We start from the raw sequence: 17,532 nt of genomic DNA, 5'->3' as shown, positions 1-17,532 counted from the left end.
CCGGGGGGGGGAAACCATATGGTTTCCCCCCCGACGATATGGGCCACGCCCCCAACGTGAGCACGTAGCACGTCACTTCCTGCGTACACCGAGCACTTGGCAACCCTAGGAGCAAATCAGAAAAGCCCTGATGGATCAGATCCTGACTCAGCCATTCCAGCATCCTTTCCCCCTCAGCAGCCAAACAGATGTCCTTGGGAAGCCCACAAGCAAAGCAAACAGGCCAAAGTCTTGTCCTCATTCTTGTCCCCCATCCATTGGAATTGAGAGCCTTCAAAGATGACCATTTAGTTATCATGGCTCACAGCCACCCGTCCTCCATGATGTTATCTACTCTCTGTTAAAGCCGTGCAATGCTTTCACATAAGTTATTCTGGCAATGACACAGTACGTCTGGTCAGTATTATTAATTTATTCAGATGTTTATACCCTGCTTTTCTTCCCAATTTAAGGACATCATTCCCATCTCCCCCATTTTACCACTGCAACAACCACCGAACAATGTGGGTTAGGCTAAGAGTGTCCCAAGGTCACCCAGAGAATTTCTGTAGCTGAGTTAGGGAATTGAACCTGGATCTCCAAGATTCTAGGATGACATTTTAACCACTACACCACAATGGGCATCCATACCACAGAAGAGAGATGAAATAGAGCAGGTATGTCCAACAGGTTGATCGTGATCTACCAGTAGATCCCGGAGGGGTCAGAGGTAGATCACCAGCCCCACTTGGTCTCCTGGTTTGCTGGACAGGTGTTTGTTGGGGTTTTTAATGATTGTTTGGTGGTCCTTTCTGGATCTTCTTCTCTCTGTTTTGTTTTTGCTTATTTTGCTTACCAGTAAAAATATGGAGCTGCGGTGGCTCCAGTGGTTAAGACGCTGAACTTCAGGCTGTGGAAGGTCAGTAGTTCAGCAGTTCGAGACCCGGGTGCCGCATGATGGAGTGAGCTCCCATCTCTAGTTCCAGCTCCTGCCAACCTAGCAGTTCAAAAGCAAGAAATTGCAAGTAGATAAATAGGTACCTCTTCGGTGGGAAGGTAACAGCGTTCCATGCGCCTCGGCGTTTAGTCATGCCAGCCACATGACCACGGAAACGTCTTCGGACAGCGCTGGCTCTTCGGCTTTGAAACGGAGATGAGCACCGCAACCCTAGAGTCGGATTCGACTGGCTTTCGAGCAAGGGAACCTTTACCTTTACTAAATAACAGAAGGTGCATTATAAATGGGGGGGGGGCGTGGAACCCAACTTTAATGGGTTAAAATCTAATTTGAAACTAATTTGAAACTTTATTTCCATGGTGGTAGATCACCTGCACTTTTGGCTGGAAAAAATAGATCACTACCTGTTCGAAGTTGGACATGCCTGAAATAGAGAGAGAGGGGCGACTCAGTGAATTCATGGTTGAGAGGAGCTCTAAATTACCATTCTATACAAGTTCTGTATCTATCATTGCTCTGTGCTATTACTGGGGGGAAATTGACCGAACAACCCTCCTATTTTGTCTGTGAAGAAGTCTATCAGGAAGCCACTTTGTTGACTTATACGTTATAAACACAGGAGGTTTCAGCAGTGTATGCTGTAGAATGGAGTGACCAATAGAGCATGAAGTTCCAGATAAGAGAGATACTACTTTACTTACAGTGAAATCCTAAACTGAGTTACATGAAATCAATGGGTTTAGAAAGGTGTATCTCTACTTAGGATTGCATTGTTACTTTCTTACTCTGCTTTCACTGTGTGGTACTTTGTCTCTTCCAACTGATAAGCCGTGCTTTGGGGAAAATGAAAACTTGTTACTGAAGTGGTTGCCACGATTCAGATTATACACTTTAGTGGACAAGGGTTATGGGAGCTCATGTTCTCCAGAACTCTTCTCCAGGCAAGAATTTTGAGTAGGTTGAAACAACAGAACATGTTTTACTCTACTGCCCTTTATATCAAGAAATCCATTCTAAGTTTATTCTTCCTTTAGTTAGAACATATCCTGTTTGCCTGGATTTGGAGTCTGTTAAAAAGTTACTTATAGGTGAAAATCCACAGATTACAGCTCTTAGTGCAAAATTTGTCATAGCTGCTTGTAAAATTTGCCAGAAAGCTTTATGCATTTTAGATGAATTTTAACAATTTTAATAAGTTTTAATAATTTAGTAACTTTTTAACACATTTAATTTTAATCTGATCATATTTTTTTGATTAGCTAATTGCTTTTTCTCCATTGTATTCCTCTTATGATCATGTGATTCAGGCGTTTGTGATTTGTTCTGGTCAAAGACCATTTTAATAAACTCGGTGATTTCCCACAAGCACTGCTCCGCGCTCACTCCTCCCTTTTGCCCCGATGGTACGTGTCAATTTCACACAAGCTGCTGCGTGGCCGCATTTTGCCCTGCAGCTTTGTGCAATTTTCCCCGCGTCTACTCGCGGGGAAAATCGCACGAAGCTGTGGGGCAAAATGCGGTTGCGCAGCAGCTTGTGTGAAATTGACACACACCATCAGGCCAAAGAGAAGAGTGAGCACGGAGCAGCGCTTGTGGGAAATCACCCAAAGAGTACCTTTCATGGTGTGTGTGTGTTCTAAAATAAAGTACATTGAACAGTAATGATGGCATAAACTGACATTTCTTTGTTTCCATTTAGTTGTAAAGTGCAGGGAGATTGATGCTGTCCATAGGCCACTGTCCATGAACTGCAGCCATCCTCTGGGGTACTTCAGTTACAAATCCAGCTGCTTCTTTAGTTGCGACAAAGGCTTTGAAGTGAGTGGGACAGACACCTTGCAGTGCTCCCCTTATGGGAATTGGACAGCGCAGATGCCACAGTGTGCAGGTACGTGGCTGTTGTGACTGATGGGGTGCCAGCACTCGGAAGGCAGCTCTCTTTCTGCTTGCTAGCTGTGAGCTCATTCTTTTGTCAAGCAGCTCAAGCTTTTCCAACAGGTTACTTCGACAGGCAGTAGGGTGCAGTGCAATTGGTTGCATTTCACACACGCATGTTCTCACACAGCCTGATGGCGCTCCTGGTTTCCCCGAGCTGAGCTGGGTTTGACAAATGAGACAGAACTTCAGTGAATGCAGAAGTTACAGCTCAGGATCCAAGATCCAGCTCAAGACTTGGGGAACTGGGGAATACTTAGATGTATGAACAGAGAAACAAAAAAAAAAGTATTTCTCTGGCTTGGAAAGAGGTGGGGAAAACAGAAAGGTTGGGGATGGGGTGGGGAGGAGGTGAGGGAATTCTTAGATTCTGGGACCTTCTCCAATCAGGAGAGAGAGGAAGGATTTGGGATGGAGAGGATGTGCAACCAAGAGGGGTTTCCACAGCAGAAAATGTGCCATATGAGAGAAAAAGGTATGTTAGAGATTTAAAAAAGAGGTCAATTGTTATTAAAACTCATGACGTTTTGAGTTGATGTTAATTCAGTGGTGGTCTTTTGTTAGGCAAGCCTAAGGCAAAATGACAGAGTATTATGCCAAAGAGCACCTTGATTGGATCAAAATATGTAGAATAATAGTGGCATAGCTTGATCTGAGTGAATTGCAGTCTGGCTTGTCCGTTATGCCAGATTTCTCCTTTTTGTTGTCGAAGGCTTTCACAGCAGGAGTTCATTAGTTGTAGATTTTCCAGGTTCTTTGGCCGTAGTCTTGGCATTGCAGGACCTGACATTTCGCCAGCAGCTGTGACTGGCGTCCTCAGAGGTACAACACAGAAAGACAGAGTACACTCTGTGTCTCCTTTTTGGATTGTCCACATCAGGTGACCTAGCCATTGTTCTGTGATGGCTAAAATTAGAGCATGTGAAGCAGCCTATCATACTTGGGTCACAGCATGAGAAGACTCACTAGAAAAGGCAATCATCCTACGAAAAGCTGATGGCAGTGGAAAAAGAGGAAGACCCAACGCGAGATGGATTGACTCAATCAAGGAAGCCACAAAGGCCCTCAGTCTGCAAGACCTGAGCAAGGCTGTTAATGAGAGGGCATTTTGGAGGTCATTACAGATTGTCTTCTGCTCTGCTCATCTTCTTTATCCTGCAAATACCCTCTGAAACAACTCAGACAAGGGCTTTCCGGGATGTTTTGGGTTTGACTGAACAGATGGGTCAGTCAACGATCAAAGCAAAATAGAGTCTGAAAGATCATGGCAACGGTTGGGTTAGAACGGATAAAAGGAAGTACTTCTTCACCCAAAGAGTGATTGACACATGGAATTCACTGCCACAGGAGGTGGTGGCGGCTACAAACATGGACGGCTTCAAAAGGGAATTAGATAAGCATATGGAGCAGAGGTCCATCAGTGGCTATTAGCCACAAGGTATAGATAGGGACTCTGGGGCAAGTGATACTCTGTCTTCTTGGTGCTTGGGGGGGGTCAACAGTGGGAGGGCTTCTAATGTCCTGGCCCCACTGGTGGACCTCCTGATGGCACCTGGTATTTCTGGCCACTGTGTGACACAGAGTGTTGGACTGGATGGGCCTTTGGCCTGATCCAACATTAGCGTCTCTTATGTTCTTATGTTCATTTTGCCTCCATTGACTCCCCATGTCTAATTTTAGGTTGTTGTGATAATGGTGATGATAACAGTAATCATAGTAGTAATGCCTAACTGACTTCTTGCTTTGTTTTCCTCTTTGTTAGATGTACAGTGCCGACCATTAAATACCCCTGCATATGGTGAGCGCCACTGTTCTCCCATCCATAGGGAATTCCTGTACCAGTCTATTTGCCATTTTAACTGCAGAGAGGGCTTTGTAGTACATGGAGCAGAGACCAGTGTATGTGAAGCATCTGGTGAATGGACTTCCCCAGAGCCAATATGCCAAGGTTTGTACTTATCCCTAAATTCTGTTCTAACATTCCTGCATTAGAGTTCAGTACTTGGGAGGTTCGACAATTGAACAAGGGGATCCACTTGATGGGAGTCCATCAAAGGCCAACACCAGAAATATGATGTGGAAAACTGCAACTAACATGCTTTGCATATCATTTTCATAACTCTGGAGGATTCTGAACTAATGCTGGTGGACATGATGCATTTGGGGTTGTCACTTTTCTACTGGCCCTGGCTCGTGTGTTATTAACAGACACCTGATATGTGGAAATTAAGATGAAGCTTTTTCTAGTATGGTGGTAAAATAAAAAGAAAACCTTAATTTAAAAAAATTCTACTTGTCAGGCTACAAATGTGGATCAATGTCAGTAAAAACAGACAACCCTAAATGCACTTATTCTGAAATCATTATATATAATTCCCAGTATGATCCTATATTGGATCCTTAAGTCCATAGCTTGGGGCCATGACTAAAAAAGACAGATCTTTATACAAACCTGAAAAAAACACTGGGTTGCAGAAAAATCTAAAAACATATAGTTGGGAGTTACCCCCCCAAAAATAATAGACACAGCACCTATAGCTTTAAAAAATGAATGCCATCTAAGATTTCAGTGGACATTATAGGAGTTGCAAAGCAATCACAATAATATTGCCAGCCTTCAAGCCTTGGTTTCTTTAGTAAAAGGCAGAGTGAAGGGGCCACAGCCTTTCCCAAGGCTGTTTTTTCTTCCAAACCCACCCCAGCTACCTTGCCCCTGTCCTGGAGGACTCATCAGGATAAGGCCTGGCAGCAACCATCCCAGGCAACTTGCTACCATGCAACTTGTATGACTCATCCAGCTCCAACAGTGCCTACTGGATGACTTGATGCCCCACAACTTATTGGACCCAGTAGCAGCCACTGCACAACCTGCATAGCTTGGCTGGGCCTGGTGGTGACCATCACACAGCTCTCCTGAGTGGCTTGCTTCTGCATGAGTTTTGAAACTTGCCTGAGAAGAGGAAGGGAGAGCTGAGAACCAGAATAGTCTAATGTAATCCCAACTCTGCTTTGGAACGTCACTTGGTGACTTGGTCACCGCATAGGCGTAATCTGCGTGGGGGCGTCGGGGCATCAGCCTTCCCCAGAGAGGTGTCCCCCCCCCCCCCCCCCCCGAGCCAGGGGAGGCTGAGCACCTTCCTGAAAATTTTGGGGGGGAGGGCTGACGCCCCGACGAAGATTACACCTATGGGTCACCATATGTTCTATTTCTTACTCATGCTTTCTGATCTGACTCCTACTCTTTTTTATTTTCCTAGTCAAGCAATGTGAGAACATAGAATCTCCTGCAAGAGGAACAATGAACTGCATACATCCGTTGGGTGACTTCGCATACAACTCCACTTGCAGCTTTGCTTGTGAAGATGGATTTCAGCTCAGTGGCTTGAACACCTTGCACTGCAGTGCAACCAGTCAGTGGACAGCAGACGTACCCATCTGTCATGGTATGGTATCTAACCTAGATTCTACAGCTACATAGGGGAATCATCCTTCTCAGTTTGCTGTTACAGGTTTACTGCAGCTAATATACACCTAGCACTCCTGCTGTTGAGATTATTGTTATGGGAAGGGGGGGGGAACGATAGTCAACAAGCAGGTCTGTGACTCAGGGAAATGTTTGTACTATGTCAAAGCCCAGAGTTTGTAGAAACTGTTTCATTATCCCAAAAGCTAGTTACCCAAGGGATCAAGCAAGACAAAGATCTTGCAATCTCTGTCTGTCTGTGAAATGCAAATTGGAGCCTCATGCAGCCTCAGTTTGTCTCAGGGCTGTGCAGGAGAAAGATGGTTTAATTTATACCCAGTTTCAGTGAAAACTAGCCGCCTCACTCTTCTATTAGCATTTTAAAGGAGAATATAGGTGTGTGTTTTCCTTTAAATGCTAAGAGCAGAGTGGGGGAACCCAGTTTGAACAGTGGAACCAAGTGATCGTTGAACCTGATCTCCCATCCTTGCACATATTGGATTAGTTGGTTAGCAGAGTGCTCAAGGCTTACAACGCAGCAAAGCCAATCTGGTTAGTGTGGGCTGTCCAGAAAACAAAGTTACACACGGAGCCTTTTATCTTTGCAAATTAATACGAGTCCTTTTTATTTAAGGAACTCCATTCTAGACAGGATAGAGTAGAGATAGATTTCCAGTCTAGGCTAACTAGCCAAGATGGATGGAGATAACAGGAGCCATGTCCTGCTGTCATGCTGCCAAGATGGAGAAGTCTGGCAAAGTGGGGAGAGTCAAAGTGGAAGGAAGGAAGTTTTCCCTAAGAGTAAGAATCTACACATCAAAGGGATAGCATCAGATGAGAGAAGGGTGCTGAGTGTCCTAGCCTATCTATCTCTCTGACTCTCTTGTAGTCCTCCTTTGTAGTCTGAGGCTAAGAGACAGTGCAAAGTCCTTCACTTCCAACAGCACAGACCCCAGGCAAACTGAGGCTGCACAAGCCTGCAATAGGCATTTTCATCTGATTGAATCCTTGCTGGATGTAATAGTAACCGACCTAAATCAGGCCCAGCTGAATTGATATAAAGTGTGGAAATGAGGTGAGGAGTGAAGGAATAGTATGGATGAGCCGCAAGGGGAAGCTGAACCAAAGAAGAGAAGAAGAAGATATTGGATTTATACCCCGCCCTTCACTACCCAAGGGAGTGTCAGAGCAGCTTACAAACTCCTTTCCCTTCCCCTCCCCACAACAGACACCCTGTAAGGTAGGTGTGGCTGAGAGAGCTCTTCCCAGAACTGTCCTTGAGAGAACAGCTCTGACAGAGCTATGGGTTGCTCAAGGTCATCGAGCAGTTGCAAGTGGAGGAGTGGGGAATAGGCTTGCCAAGTCCCCCCGGGGGGCGGGGAAACCCCCGCCCCAGAGGCCCGTTCCCCGCCGGCGGCGGATCGGGCCCCGGGGGGAACCCCACCCCGACGTGCACGTCACCCGGAAGTGACGCGACCACGCCGGGCACGCTGGGGGCGGGGCCACGGTCATCCTGGACTTTACTAACATACTAATTGCCCGATTTGAAAGGAGAACGAAGAAACAGATGATTACCCAACTACAGAAGAAGACGCACACCGTGATTTGAACTTTGCCTTTAATACTGACAGATTAATATACCTGTATTAACATCACTCACACTTTTCTTTGTCCCTCTATATACCCTTCCCTTTTTTCCTGATTTCTAAAGCGAAACTTCTCTCCTTTTTAGGAGAGGGAAATAAAAAAAAATTTTTTTAAAAAAAGATCAGCTCTTATCAGAACTACGGCTTGCCCAAGGTCATCCAGCCAGGTGCAAGTGGAGGAGCGGAGAATTAAACCCGGTTCTCCCAGATTAGAGTCCGCGCACTTAACCACTACACCAAACTGGCTCTCGGATGAGTTCAGCTGCTCTTAGGAAGAGAGTTGCCTGCCAGGAAGGGACCACTTTGTTGGAGAGTTTTGATGAAGCACGTGGGAAAGCCAGACAGTTCAGTTACTAATGCAGAACCACCCCGCTTCCACTTTTTGCCCTGAAACTACTACTCTTGGCATGGTTTTGGAGAGGGCAGTGCTTATGGGATGAGAAGAAAGAAGCTCACTTTGTCCATTGCACCTGCCCATACACCTGACATTTGCTCCCTCCCTGCCACTCCTGTGCTTTATATGTCATCAGACCCAATTTTAAGCTCAGGCCTGCTGCTCTTACATCTGGATTGAGCCTCAGGCTGGAGACTGACGGTGCACATACATATCACAGTTTCTCCTCTGCTAAACAGGGTTTGGTCAGAGGTAATGGCCTGACAAAAGAGAGAAGTGTGTATCTCATGGGAAGGCATTCTACTTTCAAATCCCATTCAGCTCTCTTAGAAATGGTTGCTGGTTTCCAGCCATGCTTCAGTGACCTGTTTTCTTTCTTAGCTGTTCAGTGCCAGCCCCTGGGGGTCCCCATTCATGGAAACTTCACCTGCTCCCATTTCCATGGGGAGTTTCAGTATCAGTCCAGATGCACCTTCCGTTGTACTGAAGGCTTTCAGCTGCTTGGAGAAGAGGTGACTTCATGCACAGCAACTGGAGAGTGGACATCACCCCCACCAGTTTGTCAAGGTTTGGTGCTTTTTATTTTCACAATAGCTTTTCTTTGCTCTCATGTCTGGCATAGCAGATATGAGAGTCAGAGGTGTATCACTGGATCATCCAGTTTTAAAGATTTAAAAAGAGCACTCAGCAAGGATCCCAAATCATATCAGGGCTATGACACTGGGAAAAAAAGTTACATCTTTGTTACATCTTTGTCTTGCAGAACTTTCCCATTGCAAATCTTTCTTCGAGAGCCAGTTTGGTGTAGTGGTTAAGTGCGCGGACTCTAATCTGGGAGAACCGGGTTTGATTCCACACTCCTCCACTTGCACCTGCTGATGTGACCTTGGGTCAGTCACAAGCTCTGGCACAGCTGTCCTTGAAAAAGAACAGTTTGTGTCAGAGTTCTCTCAGCCCCACCCACCTCACAGGGTGTCTGTTGTAGGGAGGGGAAGGGAAAGGAGTTTGTAAGCCGCTCTGAGACTCCAAGTGAAGGGCGGGGTATAAATCCAATCTCTTCTTCTTCTTCTTCTTCTTCTTTCTCCCTGCTTAGAGTTTCTATTTGCACTGCAAGGGAAAAGATACGGATAGGATACCTGTACTTTTTCTCCAGTGGAGCAAACAGCAGCTTTGGGGTGATGATTTAAACTGAGAAAGCAGCATGGGAGGGGAGGATGGCCAAGGTTAAGACTAAATTGCATACACTAACTAGGTCCATTTGGGAAGACAGGAGTTCATTCGATTCCTCCACCACACTATGTTTTCTTATAAAATATTTTTGGAAGTTTCTACCCCAGATAGAGACTTTTATCTTACCTGAATGTGTATAGGAATACCTGCATGTTTCCTTGATTCTCTCTGTGTATGTACATAATAAACCATGTTCAAGAGTTCTATCAGATTCTGGATTTACAATGTGCAAACAGAATCCAAAAATTAAGGAGTATACAAATGAAGGAGCTGAGACTCTGCAGATAGGAATTGCTGAGTACCAGCTGTTGGAAAAAGCAATGTCTGGTGTACAAAAAAGAAGAGACAAGGACCCTGCGGGGGGGCAGCAAGAAGACAATTAGATAGAATAGTGAGGTCAGCACTTTCTCTCCTCTTGCCTGTCTCCAGATTGCTAATCTTAGGGCAATTTCCCCCTTCTTCTCAGAAGTGCCACACTCAGTTCTACTCTTTCTCTCAACTAGAGATGTAGTTAGGAACCTATATCTGTCTCGCCTCTTTCTTATCAAGTATATTAGTTCCTAAATAAACCTTTATCTACTCTTTAATCAGGTTGTGCACCGTTGCTGCGTTAATTACTCTGTCAAGACCAGTTGAGTTTAATAGGGCACATTCTTAGTTACAACAAAGGAACAAGAAGTGCATGGCCTTTCTGCACATCTTGAGGTCACCAGGGCAGGAGTCATGTTTATCATACCCTAAGTAATGTTTCTGAGTACTCAGGGGTCATTTCGTAGAAAAAGTGGTACAGGAGCTTATTAGTATAACTCATTAGCATAACTTATTTGCACATGCCACACCCCCTGACATCACTGGAAGTGTGTCAGAAGGCAACACCCACCGCTCAGGCTCCACTGGACTGTTTTGGATTGCTAGCTATCTGTCCTCGCAGAGGAGGTCTGTCCTCGCAGATCTGTCCTCGCAGAGGAGGGAGAGCTTGTACCTGAATAAAACTTGGTCTTAAAGGTGCCACTAGACTGTTTTGGGCCGGGGGGGCAGAGGGGGGACGACTCTGCAACTTACCTGGCTGCTTCTTGCTCTGACTGAGGGCTGCTGGGAGCAGGGGGTGGGACTTGTTGCATGTGGCCGCCCCCTGGGCTCTTTACTGCTGGAGCTCTGCTCCTGTGCGCTCCTGCAGGAAATGACCCCTGCCTTTACTCAAATGAATGACTACCAACCATTCCTATGGAACAATATCAAGTCCTGCACTGGGGACAGTGCTGCATTTGAGCACACAGAGACGATCCCTCAGCTCTAATGAGAAGGATCCCATGAGGCCTTTTAATGGTTCCCATGTGCAGTGCTTCATGCACAAAATACAGTCCCTTCACCCTTGACACGTGCCTAGGGTTATAAACCTCCAGGCACGGCATGGAGTAATCAAAAAAATTAAAATTGGTCTCCGGAACACAGAGATCATTTCCCGTGGCATCTTCAGAGGGTGGACTCAATGGTATTACATCCCCACTGAGCCCCCTTCCTCTCCCCAAACCCCACCCTCCGGGAATTTCCCAAGCCAGATTTGTCGGCATTACGTGTCACCCAATCTCCAGAATTTCATTAGTCTGTAAGATTCCCTGGCTGTAACCTTTTGAATTTCTAAAATCCTGCAAATCAAGAAATAAAATGTACAGAACAAATCTGGAGTTCAGCTGTTTCAGAGTTAAGGTGCACAGTTTGCAGTCATGCCCAGCAAACTCGTTTTCTGGTGGGTATGCAAACCTGTGTGTGTGTGAGGGGAAATCTAAAAATGTGCTTCATGTACAACACTTTTGTACAAAGAAGTAAACCAGGGGACAGTTAGGGTTGCTAACCCCCAGGTGGGGCCTGGAGAGCGCCTGCTATCACAGTTGATCTCCAGACCACAGAGATCAGATTCCCTGGAGAAAATGGCTGCTTTGGAAGGTAGACTCAGTGGTGTTGTAGTCTGCTGAGGTCCCTCCCCAGGCTCCACCCCCAAAACCTCTAGGTATTTCACCACCCAGAGCTGGCAACCCTAGAGGTTGTGGCTCAGGGGTAGAGTGTCTGCTTTGTATACAGAAGGTCTTGGGTTCAATCCTTGGCATCTCCAAGTTAAAAAGATCAGATAGGAGGTGATGTGAAAGACCTCTGCCCGATACCCTGGAGAGCTGGTGCCAGTCAGAGTAGACAAACTGGTCTTGGCTGAGGAAAATCCCAGTCATTCACACAGGAACCAGAATTGGCTTCTTCCATTTCTTAGGAGACCAGCTTCATTTTGTGCTTTGGTGAGTCTTTTCCTCTGGATGGGGAAATCTAGTCTGGGTACAAACTGTTCCTTCCTCTCACCATCCTTCTGTGTCATTCCAGTGATTGGTTGCCCAAAGTTGGATACCCCCAGGAATGGAGGATTAAACTGCTCTCATCCACACAGAAGCTTTGCGTACAGTTCGGTCTGCACCTTCTCCTGCGATATGGGGTTTGTGAGAGTTGGACAGGAAAGGCTACAGTGCACAGCCCTGGGTCTGTGGACAGAGAAACCACCCGTTTGTGAAGGTCAGTGCTGAGCAGACTTGCTATAATAACTGGCATTTCTCCAGTTTCTTGAATATGGCCCCCTTGATTATTCAGTGCCTTGCAAAGGAACAACTAAGGCAGTCATGGGAAAACAGGGGCAGGGGGAGGAAGAGTCAGCGTCACACTTTTAGTTCTGCACCGAGCACCAAGCTCTTCAAATATTTAAATGTTAGCAGTAAGTCTTTGGGAACCTTTCAATGCAATCCTAAACAGAATTATGCCAATAGAAATTGATGGACTCAGAGGGGTATAACTGTGCTAAAGATTGCCTTGCAGCTGATCTCATATTTTTCCCAGTCCTGTGCCCAATAACATGTTATTCTGGTGGGTGTACCTTTTTGTGGCATTTTCAGTGTGGTGTGAATAGGGCTATTCTCATCAGCATTTCACAGATGAAAATAGGGACATACTTAAAGCCTTCCTGTTTTTATAATGATCACTGATCAAAGATCATTCCCCCATCTCCACCTCCATTATTACACATTAAGGAAACATTAAGGAAATGGGGAAAAGTGAATTGATGATTCATGAGTTTGAAGAATTAGAGGGCGAGAAATGTATTAAAGATAAAAGAGAGGGTTTTTTTCTTTTCTTTTATGGATCTTTAGAATGTGCTGTTAGAGAATCAAGATGTACCAGTCATGGATGAAAATCGAAATATATTCCCTTTCTGCCCTAAAACTTGCTTTATGTTCAGCCAGTCATTCTCCCTCTGCCTAATCTACCTATAACACAGGGTGTGTTATAAGGATAAAATGTGGAAAGGAAAGCCATGTACTCTGCCCTGCATTCCTTGGAGCAGAAAAACGGGATCACAGTGTAAACACCTAATAACAAGCAATCCCTGTGATTTATGGCTACTGTATAGTTAATGAAAATACAAGTGGTCCTTATATACCCTGTTTCCCCGAAAATAAGACCTACCCCAAAAATAAGCCCTAGCAGGATTTCTATGCATTTGTGGTATAAGCCCTAGTGTGTCTTCTTGAGAAAAATTAAATATAAGACAGTGTCTTATTTTCGGGGAAACACAGTATTACATAGATAACAGAAAAAAATCACATATGATCCTGTATCACAAAATTTAGAAAAGTCCCATCCTTGTGATACTTGTAGAAGTATTTTATATAAATAAGAGGGAGATAATTTCTGAGGAAGATCTACTATGAATAACTCCTGAGGAAGATCACCTATGGAACGGGCTTACATCTAGATGCTTGTCAACTTACTACAACTTATTACAGAAGCTGTTGTACAATATCACAAGGATGGGACTTTTCTAAATTTTGTGATACAGGATCACATTATTAGTTTTGATATTTGTCTGTTATCTATGTAATATGTAAGGACCATTTGTATTCTCGTTGACTATAAATACAGCAGCCATAAATCACAGTGATTCCCTGTATTCCTTGGCGGAAGGGTGGGGTAAAATCTGCTACATAGGTATGTAACCCGGGCTCAGAACAATTTCCAAACCTTTTCTTCCTCAGCTGTGAAATGCCACAGTCTGCAAAGCCCTGAAAAGGGGGAAATGACCTGCTCTCATCCCATTGAAGAATTTGCTTTCCAGTCTGTTTGTGAATTTACCTGTGAAGCTGGCTTTGCCTTGGCTGAGACAAAAACAGTGGGCTGCTTGGCAACTGGGAACTGGAGTGACTCATTACCAACTTGTCAGGGTAAGGTCTTTTCTTAACTCTGTGGGTTTTTGGATTTTGTTTCCTATTATTGGTCAGTGATGCCCTACAAGGCCTACTGTATACTAACTTGGAAAAGCTCCCTCTATTTTTTCTTCTTCATGTTTTCATAATTAGACTAGTTCCTTCTAGTAGATGGGGAAATCCTGGCTTAGTGCAAATTGTTTCTTCTTTCACCATCCTTCTTGTTATTGTAGTTATTGGCTGCCCAAAGTTGACTGCCCCCAGGAATGGAGGACTGAATTGCTCTCATCCGCATGGAGATTTTGCGTACGGTTCAGCCTGTTGGAAAAGCTCCCTCTATTTTTTCTTCCTCATGTTTTCATAATTAGACTTGTTCCTTCTAGTAGATGGGGAAGTCCTGGCTTAGTGCAAATGGTTTCTTCTTTCACCACCCTTCTTGTTATTGTAGTTATTGACTGCCCAAAGTTGACTGCCCCCAAGAATGGAGGATTGAATTGCTCTCATCCACATGGAGATTTTGCGTACGGTTCAGCCTGCAGCTTTTCCTGTGATATGGGGTTTTTGCAAGTTGGACAGGAGAGGCTTCAGTGCACGGCCCTGGGAATGTGGACAGAGGAACCACCCCTTTGTGAAGGTCAGTGCTGAGTACACACTTGGGGATGGGCTGGAGTAATCTTGGCTGTGTATAAGGCAATGTAAACAACTTGAGAAACTAACTAGCAAGGATCTTTGCTAACCAGTAAAGTGAAATAGAATATCCTTTTTCCTGTAACACTTATGCCAGGGACGGAAAACTGGGCACATGCCTCTTCTCAGTAATGTGGTAATCCTGATAGAGCTACCGGGATGCCATCTGGACAAAATATACATGCACATAAATATTTTAGCAAGGGGTTCCTCAAGGTAAATTGCTCCGGCGCATCTCATCCTGAAAATATGATACCGAAATAGAATATCCTCTTTTCTGTAACACTTATGCCAGGGATGGAAAACTGGGCACATGCCTCTTTTCAGTAATGTGGGAATCTTGATAGAGCTACCGGGACGCCATCTGGACAAAATATACATGCACATAAATATTTTAGCAAGGGGTTCCTCAAGGCAAATTGCTCTGGCGCATCTCATCCTGAAAATGTGATACCTGGACATTGCTTGTAAGCAATGTTCTCTCTAAGCATAGCTGCTGGTGCCTCTCCTCAAAGCACTCCCCAAGTTTCAGAAAGGTTCAACCAGGGGGTCCAGTTCTATGGGCCCCAGAAGGAGGTGCCCCCATCTTTCATTTTTCCAATGGAGGGGAAAATGCGTGTGAGCTGGAAGCTAAAATACCTGAACAGCCAGCTAAAATTTTGTGTGCCAGCGCCCCCTAGGAGAACTTAGAGGGAACACTGCTTATAAGGGTTCCCAAGTTCAATTCCAGGCCCTTCCAAATGGAGAACAGAGCTGAGAAAGCCTTCTAACTCCAGATGCTAATGAGCTGCTATCAGGAGGCAGTATTGGGCTAATTGGAGTACAGTGGCTTCATGTGAAAACAGTCATCATGGGTAACTTAGGGCCAGTGTGTTTGTCTATTCCAGCTGTTAAACTCAGCTGCTGTGGAATATCCCGCTCTTTATCCCCCCACGCCCGGGTGAAGAGCCATCACCTCAAAGTGTGCCAAGGTTTCTGAGCCTTTTGCAGTGAGAACTGCAGTTGGACACAATCATAACTGGATTTTCTTCAGTCTGCTGGACATGCACCTTTGATTTTGCTGTCTTTTCCTTCTTTACTCCAGCCACCCAGTGCCCAATTCTGCATGTGCCAGACAATGGCCATTTTAACTGTTCTCACCCCCATGGTGATTTTGCATATGGCTCCAGCTGCAACTTCTTCTGCAATGCTGGTTTCCAGCTTGTTGGATCAGAGTTGCTGGAGTGCTTGGCTGTAGGACATTGGACACAACAACTGCCGTCTTGCAAAGGTCAGTGCTAAACTACATGGTCCAGAAGACCAGAACTGATGTCTCTTTAGAGCTGGTATTATAACACTAAACCGTCTAGGTACTTTCCTTCTCCCTTGATGCTGAACTTGGTAAATAAATGAGATCACAAAACTTCTATAAGTCTTCAGCACTCTCCCCTCACTAGGAAACTGATCCTTTAAGGCTGCTTCTGAAGGACCACAAAATAGTATACTTGCTTTTTCTATTATTTAAGTAAATAAAGTTGTGTGATAGGCTCCATGGCTACTGAAAAATGCACTTCAAAATTGATTTGAACGTCTATCCCCTGAAATATTTTAAACTTGTCTAAGATTAGTGTGAAGACAGGAGGGCCTGGTGTGATGTGGTCCATGAGGTCGCGAAGAGTCAGACTCGACTGAGTCGGACTGAACAACAACAACAAAGATTAGTATATAGTGCTGTGGCTGCCGGCTGGCCATTCTTTCATTTAAGCTGATTGCTGGCCACGCTGCAGGATTATCCGTTGATATTTCAGCTATGGCAGGAGATGTTCTCCTTACAGCTCAGAATCTCGCTCCAATTTTGGGGATGTGGTAGTTGTTAGAGCTTGAAGGTTATACCCCACAGTACATGAGGAGAGAGAGCAGAGAGACTGAAAAAGGCAGATAGAAGAGCGGGGGGGGGAGATTCCAGTTTCTAGCTGGGTAAAGCCCTTTCTTTTGGCTAAGAGTGTTGTTCTTTCTGCTGCCTGTGCTTCAGGGGTGCCTGCTTGCTTCCAATGTGCTCTACTTGCATATTTGTAAATAAAACAAATATTTCAAAGACACCTACAGTCTCCAGTGCTGTCCCATTTCCTGCCTATTGGCAATACAGTTCTATACAAAAGTATTCCAGCCTAAGAAACCAGACCATTTAGACAGGAATAACTGCATAGGATTGCACATTAAATTTGGTACTGCTGTTGCTAGTACTTCTTACCACTCAGGCGTATTCTTATTCTTATTCTTATTATTAATTGTGCCACCTGTTTTTTTAAATTCAGCTGTTCAGTGCCCTGCCCTAGGAACTCCAGACAACGGCCAGGGAAACTGCTCTCATCCACATGGATCCTTTGCATTCAACTCCAGCTGTGTCTTCTCCTGTGATGCTGGTTTTCAGTTAGTTGGTTCAGAGATGGTCTGGTGCATGGCTAAAGGAAACTGGACAGGGGATGTTCCCATCTGTGAAGGTATGGTTTGCCTTGGGTCCAAGGTGGATTTGTGGAGGCCGAGCAGAACCTGCATCCGGCCTTTGGTCCCCAGGGTCAAATTCAGACTTATTTCCGAGGACGTATGTCTGTCAGAAGGGTTTTAGGGGGCAACATCATTATTGTCTTCCTAGAACAAGCCTGCATACTCTGTGGCCTGCTGAGCTAAGTGCAATTCATCAGCTAGTATTCTGGCCTATATCTGGGGTCATTTGAGCTTGCCAAGAGGTTAAATAAGCATGCCACCCAAATATTTCAAAGACACCCACAGTCTCCATTTCCTGACTATTGGCAATGAAGTCCTATACAAAAGTATTCCATTCTAAGAAACCAGCACATTTAGACAGGAATAACTGCATAGGATTGCACATTAAATTTGGTACTGCTGTTGCTAGTACTTCTTACCATTCAGACATATTATTATTATTATTATTATTATTATTATTATTATTATTATTATTATTATTATTATTATTATTATTATTATTATTATTATTATTATACGTG

General features: G+C 44.8%; 1 protein-coding gene across 1 annotated transcript in view; it reads left to right on the top strand.

Annotated features, from left to right (window-relative positions):
- LOC107121035 (P-selectin-like) overlaps positions 1-17,532 on the top strand; it is a 36,696-nt gene that overhangs the window by 9,420 nt on the left and 9,744 nt on the right. The window contains exons 5-13 of the mRNA XM_015423862.1: positions 2,637-2,825; positions 4,635-4,820; positions 6,130-6,315; positions 8,757-8,942; positions 11,973-12,158; positions 13,673-13,858; positions 14,289-14,474; positions 15,612-15,797; positions 16,822-17,007. Coding sequence (XP_015279348.1) covers positions 2,637-2,825; positions 4,635-4,820; positions 6,130-6,315; positions 8,757-8,942; positions 11,973-12,158; positions 13,673-13,858; positions 14,289-14,474; positions 15,612-15,797; positions 16,822-17,007 — 1,677 coding nt within the window. The remainder of the gene's footprint in view (positions 1-2,636; positions 2,826-4,634; positions 4,821-6,129; positions 6,316-8,756; positions 8,943-11,972; positions 12,159-13,672; positions 13,859-14,288; positions 14,475-15,611; positions 15,798-16,821; positions 17,008-17,532) is intronic.

The sequence above is a fragment of the Gekko japonicus genome, unplaced genomic scaffold, assembly GCF_001447785.1.
Source record: "Gekko japonicus isolate JY-2015 unplaced genomic scaffold, Gekko_japonicus_V1.1 scaffold281, whole genome shotgun sequence".
Lineage (NCBI taxonomy): Eukaryota > Metazoa > Chordata > Lepidosauria > Squamata > Gekkonidae > Gekko > Gekko japonicus.
The sequence above is the reverse complement of the archived record's forward strand: the minus strand, read 5'-3'. Positions and strand labels throughout refer to the sequence as shown.